Here is a 20,552-nt window from a genome sequence, read left to right on the forward strand (position 1 = left end):
ATGGTTGTGGAAAAGAAAAAAAAATCTGGATGTCCACCTTTATAGGACCACATGTATATTAAAAGTGGTTAACACAGTACAGTGTAGTGATGGGCCAAAGTTTAAATTATAACATTCTGTAATACCGGGTAATCAAATAAAGGTTAACTGGCTACGATATAGTATGTTTATTTTACGAGTATAATGCTAAACGAGTGATTAGACATTTAAACCAGCTGATTTTAGGCGAATCTTGTATGTTTATGACCAAATTTTACGTCAAAACCTTTTAATATAATATATTTTTTAAATCAATACTGAACGTACACAAGCTTAATTTTAGAATGTTTAATTATCTATTATAGAAAAAATCCTAGAAAACATTTAGACGGAGTGGGGCTCAATTTCACATCTTTTATTTTTCCGAGTGAGTACCTACTCTAGCATTTAATCATTGATTTTCAAACTTTACGTTATACTATTTCATATATATATAAAAGTCGTGTTAAAATACATTTTAACGCGAAATTTAATACACGAAGCAATAAAGGATTACAGTTTTAACTTGTAACGCCCCCATAGTTTGGAAACCGCCAAGTCGTGATTCATGCGTTTTATTTCTAATATAAGAATTTCTGAAAATGAAGATGATTTCTGAGAACAAAATAGTCCGTCATTTAGTATTATCTTTTTAAATGCTAGGGTAAAACAATGTCAGTCTCAATAATGGCACGTGGCATGTTTTTCAATCGCAATGTTCTGAAAAATAATAATTTTTGTATACACCTTTTATCTGCATGACCTGTTCTGGATCAAAACAGTTGATTTGTGTTGGATAATTGGGAGAGGGCTGCGAGACTCATTAATTCGCTCCTTAGATACTAGATAATTTCAGCGATGTGTTGTTTTTAAAATTTTATTGCATAGGTAGGTGCCTAGTTGTTCATTTTTCATCTGATAGGATTAATGCATTTTACAACGTTTTTATTAGCTCGTATTCTTATTTATCCGGTGGTTCTTTGTCCGGTACAAATCTTGCAATCGATTTTAACTAACTTCCCGACTAGCTAGACATTTGAAACTTTTAGAATATATCAGAACACGATGCCAATGCATTTTTTAATACTTTTAGCCATCTTTAAGTCTTTTACCAGTAAACCAGTTATTCTGTTTTGTATGAAAAGTTATTTCGACAACATTATTGGTTACTAGGGGTCTGGGGTCCTAGCAACTAAATTATTAATATATACGTGGGTTACTATGGAAATCAATATGACATGTCAAAATGTCATTTCAGTACTATTTCTATCGAGTACAAAAATTTTTGATCGTTTAAGCTAGTTTATATGGTTCAACAGAAAATTTAAAAACGTTGAATATAAAAAGTTTTTTTTATCTTTAATTAATGTAATTATTTATAGTTAATTTTTTTATCTAAACGCCATGTTGTAAATGTTTTGAAATAATGATTTGTTATTTTATTTACATATTAACTTTAATAATAAAACAGGCCATGGGTCCCAATGACAGCATTGTAGCAAAACAGTAGTATATTTAGTAAAAATTGTATTCTTAGCAATTTTACGTCCAGAGAGTCTCTCATATACCAATGCAAAAGGACCATAACTGCAAATTCATAGTTTTTAGAATCTATCCTCCTACTAATATACTAATATAATCCTACGGTTATTTTTGCATATAAAACAGATTTTAGCACTTGTGATCCTTTTGCAGTGGATGTGAGATGAGTCTGTATACTATAAAACATAATAATAATAAAAAAATCAACAAAACAATATTAATTTTTATTTTATTACTATATTGATTGATACTGTATTAATAAAGATTAACAGTTTTCATGTACGAATGTAAATAGATGCTCAATATCATAACTCAGTAAAGTTATCACCACAAATCCTTTTAAAAAGGACGTTGGAAAATTTTACTGAATAATCCTTTATTCTTATTAACTAAAGTTCATCTTCTTCCAAATCCACTGTCATCATGACTTAGAGAAAATACAATAATTGTTACAATATTTATAATTACAAACATCCTATACACTATGGAAGGTCATATGAGCGCTGATCGTTCAGGAGATTCTCTTTGCCGCGTTTCAGAGTTATTCCTCTTGTGGAATAGATCCAGGATTTCATTTAAATGCTTTCCTTTAGTCTCCGGGACGAAGAATAGCGCAAATAGTACCGCTGACATGGCAATGAGAGCGAATCCCCAAAATGTTCCATACGTTCCCAACAGCGTGACGGCAGGGTTGTAAAACTGGGCCACCATGAATGCGGTCACCCACAACCATAGGATGACTACAGTCGTTGTGATTCCTCTGACCTGAAATAAAGAAACCATATTTTAAAAATAAATATGGCTGATATTTTTTTGATCGAAAATGATAGTGATAGAGGAATAGTAGAGGAGGCTATTACATAATTATATACTACTATATTTTTTGAAGAATAGGCTACAATAATGACAAAATTGTATAAAGACCGGGGGAGAAGAAATTTGTAGATGAGAATGGGAAACGACTCGCTATATCAAGACTTTACTAATCAAATTAGATTTAGGGGTTTTCACCGTATGTTCTTCCTTTTCCTAAATATAATTACAAATAGTTTGTGAACAGACACGGCAGTCCTCGGTGATTTAAGTAATCATGAGATGCTTTACGTGGTTTGGACTTGTGTCCCGTATGCCCGCAGAGTGTGCGACACTCCATACCTACCCCTGTGGCACAACCTCAAGGGTTCCGTCGCCATAGTCGACCCTCTCTCACGGTGCAGCTATGATACAAAAGTGATATATGCGTTGCAGGTCTCACATGGCGCGAAACGTGGCGATGGACCGATGAAAGTGGTGCGATCCTGTGCTTGCTCTTTGCCCTAACACTAAGCGTAATTGGGTAAAGTAAGTAATAATGAAAGAAAAATACCTGTATCATGAAAACCTCCGCAGTAATTACAAATGGAACTGGTCCAACTCCAACGGAAAAGACCATTACTGCAAGAGAGAGACCCAAAAGTGGTACCCAACCAAATTGTGAAACATTATAATCGTGTTCTTTGTAGTATAAATATGTCCCAAGAGTGACCATCCCGAATGATACAACCGCTGCGGATGCCATGAATAGTCTCTGAAATAAGAATTGTAGAATGTCTTTATTTGTTATTTATTAAGCTGATGAATTTTCAAATTTTGTGGACTTAAACTCTCATAGATATATTAGTCAATCCACCAAAACATTCTTCGGTTCTTGTTGGCTTATGGGAAGCCAGCGGCAAACAAATTTTGAGAATAGCCTATATACTGCATTATTTGTTAGATTAGGTTAGATTTTCATTCTTGAAATTTATGAATTTTGTCAAAATCGGCTAAGAAAATTAACTCAGTTCCCGTCTGGCTTCCTTTAAACCGAGTTGTAGCCATTCTTCTACAAAAGTCTGAAAAAAGTGTAAAAACCCTAAACTGACGGGATGGACTAAATAAATATAATACAATAGGAACAAAAAATTCTTGTCACTAATAAGGTGAAGGAGTTTGTACCATAGAGAAGGAATATTTTTAGTCATAAAGAACGTTGTGGGTACCCACTACAATGATAAAAAAATGGTTGAGGTCAAAATAAGAAAAGAACGTTCTACATCATTTTATATTTGGATTTTAAATTCTTATCTAAGACTGAGTTGGTTGGTTGCGAGTAAGTAGAAAGTAAATTACCATATTCGATATTAGGCGAAACTTAATTTATTATGTGTCTCTACAGAGGATATTCTCCATAGTGGAAGTTGTATTAACAGATTTTTGTTTTTCATAAATATGGATATTAAATTCTTGCTCAACCTCCTTGCTCAACCTCCTTGATCAACCTCCTTGCTTTGTACCAGTACTAGTAATAAATACTGTATTTAAAAAAAATGTTTTCTTCTTTACCATTTTTCACTTTCACCAGTTTTTTTTACCATTTTCTTTAGACGACCTTCTTTTGAGTTTCTTATGAGCTAAGTGGGGATTAATATTCTAGATGTTTACCCATTTTACAACGTTAAAAGTATCTCACCTTTCTCCCCATCCTTTCAATCAGCACAATGGAGATACACTCGCCCAAGAGTTGCAAGGCAGCCAGGATGATTGAAGAAGTACTTGGAGATAAATTACCACCAGCTTCCACAAATATTGATGATGCATAGCTCATGATTGCAAACATCCCCATGTAGCCTTGGAATGATACCAGAATAAAGCAAATCACAAATGCTTTTATGGTTACCTTCGATAGCACTGAAAAATGAACATGAGTTAATGTTGTCATTAATATAACAATTTAAAGTTATTGAACCAATTTTCAATGCGTTTTCTCGTATTGTGACTTTTAAGACCAATCTCACCATCTCAACCAAAGTGGAAGATGTCTCGAAAATTCATTATTTTTTACTTAATAACAAAGAATATAAGATTTTTATCAACTGTTTTGACGAAAGTTCTCTAATAAAAGTTTCCATGGCATGTTCAAAGTACCGAACACATCAAGAGACATACTGTCTTGGTGTACCTAGGTATTGTCACCAGGCAAGAATGCCGTATCTGTTAACGTCTTTTAGTGTACTGTGTTAATGGTAGCTAAAGCCTAAATCCTCGTTGTGCCATTATTTATGTCATAATAACCCATATTTTTCTCCGGAGACCAAAGTCTACTATGTTTTTGTTTGTTCATTTCATTTCACCATTCTTTCGGACACATTTATTATCCTGGCCAAGACGTCAAATTTCGCGGAAATAAGTAAATTATGAATTAATGGCATATACCTAAGCTTTGTAACTTTTCTTTATTCATTTTTACTACACACTGTGACATCAGAGATGGCAGCACTGGCAACAGGCAGAAAATATAAGAGTAGAAAACCATAGCAACCAAAATCAACAACCATAATTAATAATAACAATAACATACAAGACCGATTGCAACGAACACGAAATGAATTATTTCTGTTATTACAATATTCAATCAAATATTATGAAGACATTGAGTATTAGAACGATTATTCTAAAACACTGAGAAAATATCCAATCATATTATAATATTCTGGGTCATATTCGACAACATTGAATGGAACTTGTTGATTCCAAATAAGTAGTAATACCGAGAAGAATGGAGAACTCACATGTATGTCGGTGGTAGAACCTTCTTCAGTATTATTTCGATTGAGAGTGTGACATCACGGGGTTTAATTTATATAAAACACATCTTATTTTTGACTTAACGGCCCTGCGCAGGCTCGATTTATTTACACTAAATTATACAGACATCGACGGATATTACATTATGGATTGCATTGTAGATTACAACAGAGAAGACACGTTATTATTACTGGCCATTGCTGCAACACTTTTAATTTGTTTGAAGCTAACACTGAGGCGGGTTAACGTTTAGGCACATTGCCGGGATCAACACCGAAACACTTTATCGGACACGCAATTCGTTTTGAGGGTGGTAATATGAGTTATTATTAACACAATAACGGGGAAAGAGATTCACTGATTTATAATATTGAGACAAGCGTGGTTTTGCACTTCGCGTGGAGGAGAGCCGGCCGGGCCACGCCGACACCTTCCACTCTCCCGGGAAAATTTGTACTGCCAACAATTATCTAAAATCACAGATTTAAGGGATCGATGCACTTTTTTGCTCGGAAGGCGCAGTAGGAGAAGGGTGCGGGCGGGTTTGAACTGACCATATTTCAAAAAGGCATCTTTTAATTTTGGCGGGATTTATTATGCTCAGGAGAGGGGCAGAGGGGTGCGGGTTATTCGAGAAATTTTTGACTCTGCCTGGGCGGCGGTCAGTATTCAAGGTCGCCTGAAATTTCTAATTGTTATTTCGTAAATCAGGGGAGGTGAACCCTAATTCAGGGGCGTTTGATTAGGTTGTGGATTTGTGATTTGAAACTGCGGACCAGGGGTTTTTTTCGTCTGGTGACAGTAGGTAAGTTTAAATTTGCTTTTTTTTTTAAATTAAGCACATAAGACCTACAAATTTCCTTGATGGATGCCATCTCCTCCTTGCTTTGATTGATTAACGTTTGGTCGTTCTGAATTCTTGCCAATACTTGACGGGAAATTCTGCTATCTTCAAGCACACCCCTCAACCAGGCAATAGATTTGGTGGCTTCCTAGAAATAAATGAATAATAATATTATTAGATATATAGTGATAATATTATCTGACATCATTTAGGTGAGATTGAGGCGTCCGAAATATCTGGTTTGGCGTTATTGTAATAGAGGGTTCTCATGTGACTATTTCTCAAAGGCCAGAGCTAATAGTATGTAGTTAAACTAAAATTTCAATATCATCCAGCGATTATTATTCAATAAAGAGTTGACACCAGTGAACTCAGAAATTATGAGAACCGAAATAACTAACAGGTGTGGAGAAACAGACAATCGATCTCGAGTGTGGAAGAATATGGGTTAAGGCTATACTTCAGCTGAGGCATGGTCTAAAAAGATCGTGACTACGCGACGCACAGATTGTGCAAACGACGCGTGCAGAACAAAACATAATTTGTCATAAAAATTCAACATGAATCCATTTGATGTTATTGTTTTATGCACTGACGCTCACACGCTATGGTATGTATATAATGTGTGGTTCATATTCGTAGGACACCCACACATTCAGAACCCTGCGTCAAAATGTACTCAGTGCATGGCCCCACAAGGGGGGGGCGGGCTGACAGGCCCGGGCTCAAGAAGGGCCCAGCGTGACGAGTTGACCAGATAAATGAGATAAACACAGATCACAAATTTTCTCGAATATTAAAAAAGTCGCCTGCGGCGCTATTAGGCTACAATAATATTTATAATTAAAAAATTTGGTCGTACAATGTAATTATTAACTGTGTGCCGATACTCAACAAATCCATAATTGGAATGGATGTACATCTTAAAAATACACCTAATTTTACCGCGTAGGTAAACCATTTGGAAAACGCTACTGCAGTGCGCCACACTGCCTTTATCCTCACCGATAGGTAGGGGCCCCGGCCAAACATCCTAGCCTGGGGGCTCGCTTCAGGATGTGGGGGCCATGACCTAGTGTATTGGGTTATAGCCTATCGGAATTACATTTATTAATCAGTTCTGTGGTTGACATACTCACCCCAATCTTTCCTTTCTTCACCAAATAAGATGGTGTCTCGGGCATAAACAAAAAGCAGATAAAAAACGTAACTGGAACGGCGAGAAGAACCCAGATAAACGTGTAATATCCCACGTATGAGCCAATGATATAAGCGTACAGTATTCCTGCATTAATGGCCAATATCGAGAACGATCCTAGCTTTCCTCGGCAGCGGGTGCTGGCCACTTCTGAAGCGTAAAGAGGGGCCACTAGAAGACCACCTGCACCGCCCATGCCTGCTGCGAATCTGGCGACCAGCATTGGAGCCACTGACTTGGCTGTGAGCTGGAGGATAAAAGATACCTGAAACAGGAGAAAGTGTTTTCTAATTATTTATACTAATACAAGGATTTTTTCAGACCTCCAATACTTTACAGGCAATCAACTAAAACAGAATCGGGTGTATAGACGCAGTGACGTCCCTAGATAAAATACCGCTCGTAGGCAGGGCCAAAATGCCGCCTCGTTTTTTTTATACATTATTTTTATCATCCTTTCATGAGTCCAATATCTAAGAAATGTGTTGTATTGATATATTGGCAACAAAATATCATACTAATCGCAAATCTGCAAGTGTGGTCTCTGGTTTCTGGTCACCAAGAACGTTGAAGGGCAACGGAAGTAAACTAGATATCGTGAACCCGATAAAACCGGTGAGCTGATTTTAATGGAAAGATATTTTCAATATTACTAAGTTTATGTAGCTATTTCTATATTATATTCCAAATGATTTTCCTCGATTTGCCGCTTCGAGTAACTGCCGCCCCCAAACGACGCTCAATCTGCCTACCATCACGGGACGTCAGAGATCAAATATAGATGAAGGATTTTCCAACACGCTGTCTTCATATAAAACAATTTGTTTGAAAAAAAGAGTCACTCGGGTGACCACACAAAAAAGTATGAGACAAAATTATTTTTCTATTTAAGATCTAATTTCTTTTTCCATTGTAGAGTGATTTCACCAACTATAGGTACTTATAATTATAAGAATTGCAATAACTTGTGATGTTATTTTTTATCTCTGCAAAATACAGAAATAAAATCAGCAATTTTGATAAAGTAACCTACTTAACTGTACATACGCCCACGGTGGCCGCGCGGCATAAGCGTTGGACTATCATGCCGTTGGTCCCAGGTTCGAATCCTGGGTCTGGCAAGTACACATATTGTTTTTCAATATGTGTGTGGGTCAGGGTATGGACCTAATAGGTTGAGCAAGTGGCTGACTTCCATTTCTCGTAAAAACAATATCTGTTAATACAAACCTCTACTCTGTGGAGGCCCATATGATCCTATTAGGATCGGACATGGTCGAAGAACCTACTTAACTTACCATTCCTATTAAAAAGTCTTAATATAATTTAATTTCTGTGGAAGGCCATATGTGTAGGGGTGAAAATTTTAATTTCCACTATGGGGTAGTTAATAATTATAGCACTTGTCTCTGATAGGGCACGAACCGACAGGAGTATAGCATTATGTTTTTTCAATGTTTGATCCAGTGCAAGGAACTAATGGTTTAAAAGGATAGCTAACAACCATCCATATGAATATTACCTTCAGCATTTCGTACGGTGTCTGGTAAGTTGTTATTGCAATTAAAAATATTGATCAGATATTCTTGCCTATTAATTCTTCTGTAAACACACTTTATTTACATTAAATTGGCACCATTTTAATTAACATAAAAAGTATTTTCTGTAGGTACTGCGTGTTTATTGTAGGTAGGTAACTACTTAAGAATGCGGTACCACCCTGTTTTTAAGATTGTTAAAAAAGTAATGAAAAGAAAAAAAATCATCGTATTTTTAAACAAAAAAATCATACAAAAATAATTGTCTGGGTACTGTTCGGTTATTAGGAATAGAGCGGAAAACACATTTTGAAAATAGCCGATAAACTGGATTATTTGTTAGGTAAACCTAACTAAACCTAACCTAACCCAACCTAACCTAACCTAAACTAACCCAAACTAACAAATAATCCAGTTTATCGGCTATTTTCAAAATGTGTTTTCCGCTGTATTCCTGATAACCGAACAGTACTATTGTCTGTTACACATTTTTATGTCACTGTTATTAACACTGAGGTGGTACATTGACTGTAGTGACAAGTATGTCTATTGCATTAATTTTAAAACAAATGCCATCCTTATGGATTGGAGTAATAAGTCAAGCAGTATATTATCTATATACTTTTCGAGGAGTACTTTCATTTACATTATCTGTTTCATCACGCGCACATGCGAAATAAAGATTTTGCACAACAATCTAACTAAAACATGCTGCAGAACTCAAATAGATCCTATTAACCTTCCCTTTACGATATGCTAATAAATTTGTTCCACTCTAGTGATGTCACTTTGAGTTACCGTACTAGATTGAGAGTAAGTAAAAGGAAAATGCATATTTTGACGACATAAATAAGTCTAATAAGAAGGTGATAATAATAAAATGATCAAAAATGCATCAAAAGTTAATTAAAAACATACGAGTATTTATTTCTATTCATTCTTACAGCCTACAATTCATAATACTATATTGATCATTCTCACGTCTTATTTTCTTATCCCTTTCTCACAATTTATTGAGTATGATTCTTCATCGCATATACTTTTAGATCTATCTATTTTGTTCGCAATGGAATGCTATGCTCTGTATGCGATGTGCTTTTATAATTATTATTTATGACAGGTAAATGAGATCTGATGGATATCAACTAATTAAATGTATTTTATGGATAATGTCAACGATTTTTAAAATAATAACATTTTAATTAAATGTAATATTGATGATTCTAGAAATAACCAAAATATAAAGATGACGCAGTGCATATTAACTGAAATAATTGCAGTCCCATTAAATGGGTAACGTAAGGTGACATTACAGTAACAGGGGTGTTAAAACCAATCTAATGTATGTAACAAGCAAGTTAAAAACACATAATAATTGTTTGGAACCATTGGTTGTAACACAGAATTAACCCCATAGAGGATTAGGCCGAAACCAGCTTCTGACGGTGTATAAAAAGAGTTTACTGCAATACCGTTAGATGTTATAAATGTACAAAACTAGATATAAGCTGTGTAGCAAATATTTTATCTGGTTCCACAATTCTGAGAAAGCAGGCCTGCAGCGAGCCGCATCGGGAACAGAAAAATAAATATGGACAGTCCGAACTAGAGCCGCTTGATTTTAATTAATTAATTAATTATTTACTAATTAATAATAATACGTGATTAAAAATAACCTCAACAATGATTATATCTTATTTTTATTTATTTATGTAGTCGAGATAATTATCTCACAGTGACGAAACTATAGATATTATTGAAATTATTTTGGAATAATTTGTAATATCCTATCTGCTGTCAGTAGGTACTCTGAGAAAAAAATGTTTATAATATATTTTGTTTTATAAAGCAATTTCCTCTACCTAGTTATGTTTTGTCAAAGGCAATGACATTAATATGGACGAAGCATCTAGAAAATAAAATGACACTCACTTTGTGTCGGGTCTGCCGGATGGCGAAATTCATATTTTAATATCGGTATCCTACGCTCAAATGAACATTCTGCTTGCAAGCGGTCTGGCGACACCACTGGGTCTGCCCATACAAAATTTCTGACTGTCAGGTTTCGACTCCACCGTTATTGTTATGTTACAAAATGCCAATGTGCCTAGTTAAAAATTGTAAAAAAATCTACTAAACACTCCAAGAAAGATGGGATATCCATTTGCATGTGTTAGTATTATTTATTATTTATAAAATGCCATTTTAAGATATTGATGAATGTTTATTCAATGCAATTGAATGACAGGAACCATTGGACAGTCAGTCGCCTGTGATTCGCTGGGTTCACTTGCGTCTAATCTCCGAGAAGTCGTAAGTAACCGAGAATCTGTTTCTAACGCAATGAGTCATGACACTAATACGCCATTACAATAAAGGTTATATTACTATAAATTCTCGAAGCTTGTATCGCATAATGGAAACGGATACGTCAATGGTCACGTGACATCTACCTATACATCTGTGAATGACTTTCATGCACAATTTCTCGTGCGCGCCGGGTATGAAGTGAGTCGTCCATTTAATATGTCATTGGTCAAAGGTAAGTTTTCAATTATTATTGTTGTACCTATTCAATTTCATGTCTCGTATTTCCGCCGTCAGATGTCTCCGATAAGCTTTAAAGACTTTAGAAAAAAAATATTAATAGAATTGTTACGCACGTGTAAAAAAAACTTCAACTGAACAAGAAGAGAAGGTAGGTACACAATGTAGATTGTAGATGCCTACTAATATAATAATATTATATAACATAACTATTAATGTTTGTATTATGTTAGTGTTCTCATTTTCCCAAACAATACAACAGTTTTATTCTTCGGTAGGTTGGTAGGTAGATTACCTATTATAATATCAACAATACTATCTGAGATATACAAACATTTTTGTAGAGATTGTCTATCTCTATATCGTACTAAACCAAAAATGCATAAGAGGCAATTTTTAACCTTAGACGAAAGTAATATCATTTTTTTTTATTGTGGTTTACAGCTGTTTCGCCGTTTCGAGCTATAGATCTATATCCAACGACTATAAAATAACTAAGTAAATTTAAAAAATGGTAACTTAACGTTTGGATCTTATAACATGTCGAATACGTATATGTGACGTCATTGTTATTCACAAAACACACGTTTCATCTAGTGTTGCAAATAACAAGTTGTATGCAATTCACGCTGTGAGTCAAAGCCGTCAGTATTGCGGTCACGCATGCGCATAGGCTACAAGTCGGTCATTTCTATATAGACGTCGAGTCCGCCGGTCACTAGTCAGAGTATATTTTGACATTTCGAGAGGTTACGCGCAACTGTCGCTAAGCGCATATGTGCGCGGTTAAATATGAAACATCGGTGCGGCGACCCTAGAAGGTTTATTTATTGCTGTGCCGCAGACGATGTTGAATTTAGATGTGCGAACCGCCTAAGAAATTCTAAACTTGAATCTAGGCAGTAAGTACCGATATAAACTGTATACAATAGTATCTACCTACCAAACCACGTAGAAACAATGCTCTAGCAGCGGTGATTGTTTATTATCCGTTGGTGCATGGTAGGAAACCCTCTATGTCAGTAAATATCAGTGCCGAAGACTCCATACTAGGAAATTATTTAAAGCTTACCTTCTTAAGAAAAATATTTTTTGGTAGCATATTGACATATTGATGTCGTATATGTAGGAATGTATTACAAAACCATCTGCAAAGGTTTAAAAAATATACCACTGCGCGTCATCCGTCTCGACGTAAACAAATGTCGGATTATTTGTGAAGGAATTGTGATATTTTTTGGTATGGACTTTACGTCACGTAACACGCAGTCTATTAAATTGTATGACATATGGTAGGCTCCTATCGTATAGCCTAAGACCTTCGCGTATAATATTGTTGTCATGACTCCACTTTATCCAAAATATGTACCTAATAATTGAATGATTAAAAAAAAATCTATGACGTTTAATCGCGATGTGTATGATGATTTTTTGATGTGTATAAATGTTTTGAAAAATACGTACCTAATGTAAACTCATCAATTTTATGTCGTCAGTGAGTTTTTGAAGTTTCATTGAATTAGTGTGTTGTAATATCGTATTATCTTCTTATTTCATATGGTATACCTGACAAGTGTGCTCTTTTTCTCAGATTTCCACCTTCGCCACTGGGAAATATAGTAGTCGCAACAAGGTTATGCACGCTGTTCGCACAATCGTTATATACCTGTTATAATAATATATTTTTAAATATTCCATGCATTCGCTATCCACACCAGAATAACATGAATATCTACTGTAAATGTATTTTGACCTTTTAAAGATTTTTTGCCTGTGGCGCATTTTTTATGTTAGGTACCCATTCTACAATTAAATTTTGCTATGTTATACACAATATAAAAGTATTCGATAATTAAATTTAATGAAGAAACACTATTCTTAAGTGCTGTGATGATTTTGCTGATATACAAAAAAGTGTGGGCTCAAATTCTTACCGTATAAGGGACAGCGCACATCAACCCAGCAATCTTTCTTCCAAATCTGTCCGTGACGATTCCAAAAATCGGTGTTCCCACCATAGCACCAACGCAGATGAGCGATGCCATTAATGACATCTCTTTTTCGTTGAGAGGTCTACCCAGGGGTGAATTGACATCCTTCAGTGTTGCCAGTGATGGAGAAAGCCAGCCTACAGCACAGCCATAGCTGAATGTCGTTAGGCTCACTAGAATAAGATACATGATGAGGTTTTAGGATTATAGGCTATACTCTAAAGTCTAAATGGAAAGTTTTAACGATTTGGAGCGCTCGATGTCTGATTTTTTAAAAATATACCTACATATCTTGGGCAGACAAATGCAATAACAGTATGTAAACTTCTGACAAGTATAATATACGAGTAAGCTGGTAACCTTTGTCACTGCCTAAGACAAAAAACTCACTTCTCTAACATATAGTGACAAAAAGTATATTGTTCTCCATAACTAGTGCTTTGTTTACCTTGGTCTGGAGGTTAATTTTGTAATAATTGTAGCGTTCCGTTCAACTCAGTCATGACTCAGTCAAATATAGGCCTCGGAAGAAGAGACTCGTATCACACATTCACGCACAAAGTCTAAATTATCATCTTTATTTAAAAATGTATTCACATGTGTTTCACATGTCACTCAAGAGTCTAGCGATTCCAATCCCGGGATCCCGCGATCCCGCACTATTTTCGATACCTATGAGTCCCGGGATTAGTAAACATAATCCCGAAGTTTTCGGGATTGATTTTTTTATCAATTTATATGGAAAATAAAATAAAAACGAAAATATAACAGAAAAAATACTTTAAATTAAATAAATAATAAAAAAATAATTATTATAATATTTTCAAACAGTGTGGACTCAACTTTATGCTTAAATTAGTATGATGCCATAAAATATGAAATGTAATATGAAGACACAATAACCCTTGCCGAAAAAAATCAAATACTGATGTGATGTTATTATTCTTAATGTATTTGTCATTATCATTAATAAAAATTACACTAATTGACTATTTGAATAATGTAATAAAATGCTGAATTCAACACTCGATTCTATTTTTAGTTTGTTTCTTCGATCTTTGTGTATTAATGCTCGGTAATAGTTACGGCAACTATTTTTAATTGACGTAACATCCGAAGGTTAATGCATTTGTCATTAATAAAAACGTTATTTATTATTATTTATTATTATTATTACCTCTCCTTTTAAAATAATAACAACAATTGAAATTTGAAAATATGCCAAAATTAGATCCAGATCAAATTACGAAACACTAGATGCTTTGGTATAAATTCGGGCATATATTCAGATTATTTTTTTATATTGTAGGTTATTTTTTATTTTAATTAAAATTATATTTGTTATGTTATCTTAAATAAAGAAAACTGTTTTACTTTCACATTATTATTAATATTAGAATATTATTTACTCCATTAAACCTATGTATTTCCAAGATTGAACATAAACAACATTAAACAAATGACTTTATTAGTACACATAATTTTACTTGATTTATTTTTGACCGATTTTATCAACGTTATTTGTACATATAAAAATTAAATATTAAGTATTGGAAAAAAATGCCAATCCCGGGACCAGTCCCGGGATCCCGGGATCGTCAAATTGTAATCCCGAAATCCCGGGATCAAGATTTTGGCTCGGAATTGGATTCCCTACTCAAGACCTATCACGAATCCCTTATTATGTAGTATAATATAATACCTATCCATAGACCGTGAAAATGTTGAAATTGAATTTAATTAATGTATCAATAAGTGAGTGATGTCTCGAATATTGTACGAGCCGGAGTCGTTTGCTCCGGTTCATTTCGAGCCCTGGTTATAGGTTAGTATTTTCATGTAAGTGCTTCAGCAGATTTTTAAGTGATTTTTTGCTGCGTTCCTCTTTCTGGAGTAGCTACTTTGGGTCTCATTAACCGACATAAGAATAGGTAATACTTATAATATTGATAAATGTAATTTAACGAAATAATCATGAGCACATTTAATATTACATATTATTTTAAAGTCCACCGAACTTAAAGGAAGTTTTGCAGGATACTTGTAAAGCTTGTGTTCACATACGCCTCGCAGACCTGGACATTAACTCTGCAAAACGAACGAAACCTGAGAATGTTTGTAAGATAAATTCTCTGCCAAATTTATTGGTCTACAGTATGTACGGCCTACAGTATGTACGAAGATTTCAGCGCGGTTTAATCAATTAAATTGGGAAATTGATCTGGCTAGGTTACGTGCGAACGAGAATGAATCTTATTTTAGGGATTGCAATAAATTAAAATTTTCAAATCTTAAAATAGCAGACAAATACTAGTGCGTTATCTGTTTTACACTTCTTTAACGTTTGCATGAAAATAATATGTAGGTACTAACAAATTACAAATTTAATAGTTACCTACAAAATAATAATACTATTACTCTATTTCATAATAAAACAGCTATTTTTATATTTGCGATGCACCTTGGTATTTTTATTTGTAACTGTAAGCATTTATGTTAAAATGAATTGATAAGCAGTTTCATATGATACGCGTTTCACAGTGGGTACACATTGAAAAAAAACATTTACTTACATCACACTCAGGAATGCAAATAACTGGATTATTTGCATTCCTGATAGTTTTTTTCCGATAATTCTTTCCACCTGACCCAAGACTCTGGTGACTAAAGAATATGGCAGTAATTTATTTGTACGTGTCCTTTTTCCAACGGTCTCCGGTTTGCTGAGCATGATTAGCGAAATATCGTGGATCTTATTAATATTGCATAATAATTAATGTATTTTGTCTTTTCCATATAAAAAAAATATGCTACGAACATCATGTAACTAATGATTAACTTTGTAAGTATTCGAGTGAATGAAAGATAGATCATGGTTCCCACATCCTGAAGTGGGCCCCCAGGCTAGAATCCTTGGCGGCCCCCGCTCGCTAGGCAGTGTGACGCCTCTACAATAGCGTGTTCCATAAAATGGTGTACGCGGTAAAATTAAGGTGTATTTTTAGCGATTGTTTGTATTTTTTAATGCGTCCACTTGAATTGTGGAATTGTCGAGTATGCATATTTGAAAATTTCATCGTATAACTGCATATTTAAAAATATTAACATCATTGAAGGAAAATGGCGATTTTTTTTACTATTAGGTCAAAATTTTCACTCGCCATGCCGGGCCTCCAAGCTAGAGCCCTGTCAGGTCCCCTACCTTGTGGGGTTTACAGCAGTGGTATTAAAACTATGTGCCGCGTCACACTGGTCCGCTTGGTGAACGATCCCCAGGGGTACCGAAAAATAATAATTCCTTATTACAGTACGCTGATGCATGACCACAATTTTAGTGACCTCAAATGCTCCTTTTATAATATAAAGTTTGTTCTTGAACAGCACCTATCACAGTTTAGCAATTGGTTCCGAAAATATTTTCAAAAATATTAGATACGTACAGTAGTGACGCCCTGTATGGGTAGCCAGGTTATGCGTTGTTTGACGGTGGTACACTTTAAGGAGGTAACACATTAAGCAAAGAGATTTTGAATCTTTAAGGATGAGCACATCACAATTTAAAAGAAAAGTTTTTTGTATATCCCTTTCAAATAGTAAAATAATAAAAAAAGTATGCATTTACGTATGTACAGAATATTTATTACTAAACATAGTAATAGATGGAAAATTATCTACGTTATTTGATCAATGATCAGTTGAGCCTAGTTTGATTCTATGTTTTGAGAAATTGCGAGGTAAGCAACACCAAACAACAACAACATGCAATACATTTTTAGGGCGCCGTAGATTGTTTTAAATGACGCCGTGAAATGGAAAAGTTTTAAAACCTTTGGTTTATAGATATGTATATACATAAAATAAAGCAAAATATACTTACTTAACAATGAAGCAATATACTGATGTTTCACACTCCCCCCAGGATCCACGTCAAGTTCTACCATGTTGTAAGTATTTACTGGATTTCTACTCAAAAGATAGTACTGTAAAGATGTAGAGGTTATCAAATGGCAGCGGGTGCTGAGCTGCTACCTTGGTCACAATATATATTTAAGTACTTTCAATATTTAAAAAATAATATTTTGATAATCATTTTTAAATGAAAGATAAAGAATGTAATATAGCTACAAATTAATTGAGTTATCTTTCATACAGCTAAAGATGTCTTTTATTTATTTTTATTTGTTAACTGCACATAGTTATGATAATATACTTATCAGTTATCACACTAAACTTCACTCATTTATTATTATTTTATTTTTAATAATAATTGTTTCGCGGATAATTATTAACACGCGGCAGACAAATACTGGACACTGAGAACTACGTACTACAACTTCATTTAGAAGTGGATCGTCCAAAGGTTATTCTGATGATATTACTCAAAATGTTCCTGGATAGATAAAAAATGCTAATTATATCAATGATATTTACAATTTCAAATGTTTAATATCACATCAGTTGACCGAACGCAAGAGTAGGTACCGTATCACAAAAAATACTGATGTTGTATAATATAATAATAATATGCACAGTGCAACTTAAAATTTAAAAAAAGTGATTCAATTCCGCACTAGTCGGATCAAAAGAATTACAAGTAGACTGTAGTGATGGGCAGAATAATTCTAAAAAAATCATTAAGTATTCGAGAGTGATACCGAATGTAAATATCAATACCGGTATTTCGGTTGTTCTATTGAATACCGGTATTATTCGTGAAATGTATGTATCTACCAATAAATTATTTATATATAAGTCTCTTTAAAATTGCAAAAGTATCTAAATAGGTACATAATATAATATGTAAAGGTAGGATATGGTAGGGATGCTGATGTCTGCATGTCATGGCCCCCCACAAAGAGGGGGGGGGGGATGACAGGACTCTAGCCTAGGGGGCTGGACTCAGGAGGGGCCCGGCGTGGCAAGTCGACCAGATAAGTGAGATAAACACACATCATAAATTTGCTCTAACAGTAAAAAAAAAAGTCGGCGCTATTTTCCTTAAATAATATTATTATTTAAAATTATGTGCTTGTACGATACAATTTTTAATTGTGTATCGATATTCGACAACTCTATAATTCAAATGGATGCATTATACAAAAAACACTAAATATACACATTACTTTTACCACGTAAACCATTTGAAAAACGCTACTGTAGATCATCACTGTGCTTTTATCCTTAGCGAAAGGTAGGCTCTACAAAGATCCTAGCCTGGGGGGCCGCTTCAGGATGTGGGGGTCATGCTTAGAGTTGGGTATTTCCTGAGAAAATCTCAATCTCGAGATTCGGGATTTTCTGAAATGATGAAAATTCTTAAGATTCGGGATTTCCAGAAAAGAATTCTCGAGATATCAGGAAATTTAAAAAAAAACCTATAAAAATCCTAAATCAGTGTAAAAACACGAATTCCGAAAAAAATGTTTTTTTTTATTTATGTAAGAAGAGAAACATAATAGAAGTAGGAAAACAGAAATAATTCAAAACATTACTTTTTAAAATAAAATTTCAAAAAACACAGACTGTCAATAGTTGTGTCTGACAATCGCGTACGCTTTTGAGACACAAAATTCCCTGATGTTGCAAAAATTGCGCTTATTTTGAGTCGACGTTGGCTTAATTGTTTTAAACGCCCCGATCAGTCTTTGAACGTTTTGTGTTTTCTGTCCACATTTTTCATATAGAAAATCGTTTTTTCAATTAATATTTGATAATAAAGAAATCCAGAATCCCGAGAAAAGATTCTCGAGATCGGGGATTTTTCGAAATGTTAAAAATTTAAATTCTCGAGATTTGGGATGGAAAATCTCGAAAAATTCTCGAGAATTCCCGTCGGGAAATTCCTGAAACCCAACCCCAGTCATGCTGCATGTACCTTGTAGTTGAACTATTGTCGCTTGTCTGACTTGTCTTTCTTCTTCGAATGATCTTTCAATCAATTTCGATTATGAAGTGTTTCTTCGATACTCAGGAACCTATTTATTTATTTATTTAAGAAAACAAAACATTGTGGACATAACGGACGTCCACAATATGAGATTTACATTATAACAAATATTACTTTCATAAGAGAGAAGAAGAAAATAATAATAATAATATAAAAAAAAACCAACAACCACATAATATTATACAAACGAGCAAGAGTTCAAACTACTTCAGTTCTTTATACCTTACACATTCTCATTTAATATGCAATTGCCAAAGCCAATTTCTCACAACTACATAAAAATGTGTGGCAGTTAGAATTATTACATTTGCATGGTATAACTAAAGAATTTGGTATATGCCCTTTCGTCATTCGTCATCAAACTCTAAGCGATAGTGCTCATAGAACGCGTCGAGCAGGCGAAGTCGGCGAATGCAGTGTTTATTCATAACCATAATCACACGTCTCTTCCCGCGCATTACCCTTCACCTATGTAATAAGCGGCCCAAGCTGTACAAAATAATTATTTTTACAGTGTCTCTCATAACAAAGCAATAAAAATATTATATTATTTCGGGGCTTGTCATTAATATTTACGACGACATTATTCAACCAGCGAAATATAGGACACGGAACAATGACTTCTCTGTAATTAAATAATTGCTTTTCGCCCGTCGAACGACGACGCCACGAGCAGCGTAACTTTGGTAGCCGTGTTCAATGAATGGACTTCTTTGTATTTTCATTAAATCGTATCGCCGAGAAGCGAAAAACGGTGACTCATGCGGCAGGCGGGGCGCAAGGCATCGTTAAGTCCAGTGGGCGCTGGCGTATTTGATTACGTTGTATTTTTGATGATTTACGCGCCACTTGTAGAAATTTTGCGCGAGCGCCGCACTCGCTGCGTCAATGGGCTTTATGCCTAAGTGATGTGATTTTATATCAATGGCGTCAGTGATATAAAATTGTTCAGGATGCCCTTTCAGTTTTAGAAAATGGATTGTTGGGCCCACAGTAGTTTCAAGACTTAATAATTGGAGTAATAATGTCGACTGAGAACACTAACATATTTTATTATATTATGTAGCAGTTTACTTGATAGAAATTTTAACTGAAATTCGTATAGGCACTTAAAATTTTCCCATTTTTACTAACTGGGGTCATTTTACATTACCTTTCGACAATACGTTGGAAGGTCACTTAATACAATAATAATTCATTCATTAATAATAATTATTAATCACTTGACCATGAAATAAAATAATAACTCCGATTAAACGGGTTTGGATCGAAGTTTTAAATCGCCGAAATCCCGAATAGCAAATATTCCAAATTCTAAAAC

The 20,552-nt window shown here is 34.5% G+C and overlaps 1 protein-coding gene across 2 annotated transcripts; it reads right to left on the reverse strand.

Annotated features, from left to right (window-relative positions):
- Positions 1-1,765: 1,765 nt before the first annotated feature.
- Positions 1,766-17,865, reverse strand: LOC147078090 (facilitated trehalose transporter Tret1-like). 2 transcript variants are annotated; one of them, XM_085961186.1, is made up of 7 exons: positions 17,162-17,865; positions 13,228-13,457; positions 7,150-7,473; positions 6,020-6,158; positions 4,052-4,269; positions 2,927-3,127; positions 1,766-2,325 (listed from the first exon to the last, which is right to left on the reverse strand). In XM_085961186.1, the coding sequence occupies exons 1-7, from the start codon at positions 17,223-17,225 to the stop codon at positions 2,053-2,055; spliced, it is 1,449 nt and encodes a 482-aa protein (XP_085817312.1). In that variant the 5' UTR covers positions 17,226-17,865; the 3' UTR covers positions 1,766-2,052. The 2 variants fall into 2 exon arrangements, with proteins under 2 accessions (XP_085817312.1, XP_085817313.1); XM_085961187.1 differs by having other exon boundaries at positions 1,772-2,325; positions 7,222-7,473; positions 17,162-17,808.
- Between the last annotated feature and the right edge of the window lie 2,687 nt (positions 17,866-20,552).

Source organism: Rhyacophila brunnea, unplaced genomic scaffold, assembly GCF_057557595.1.
Source record: "Rhyacophila brunnea isolate RB1 unplaced genomic scaffold, BYU_Rbru_1.0 scaffold_12, whole genome shotgun sequence".
NCBI classification, from domain to species: domain Eukaryota; kingdom Metazoa; phylum Arthropoda; class Insecta; order Trichoptera; family Rhyacophilidae; genus Rhyacophila; species Rhyacophila brunnea.

Excerpts from the sequence above, each read along its gene's own strand:
- LOC147078090 (XM_085961186.1), bottom strand. The coding sequence starts at position 17,225 with ATGGTAGAACTTGACGTGGATCCTGGGGGGAGTGTGAAACATCAGTAT. Across the intron at positions 13,458-17,161 it reads GTATATTGCTTCATTGTTAA|TGAGCCTAACGACATTCAGC; the intron begins GTAAGTATATTT and ends ATCTTATTCTAG. Across the intron at positions 3,128-4,051 it reads TTGAAAGGATGGGGAGAAAG|AGACTATTCATGGCATCCGC; the intron begins GTGAGATACTTT and ends TTCTTATTTCAG.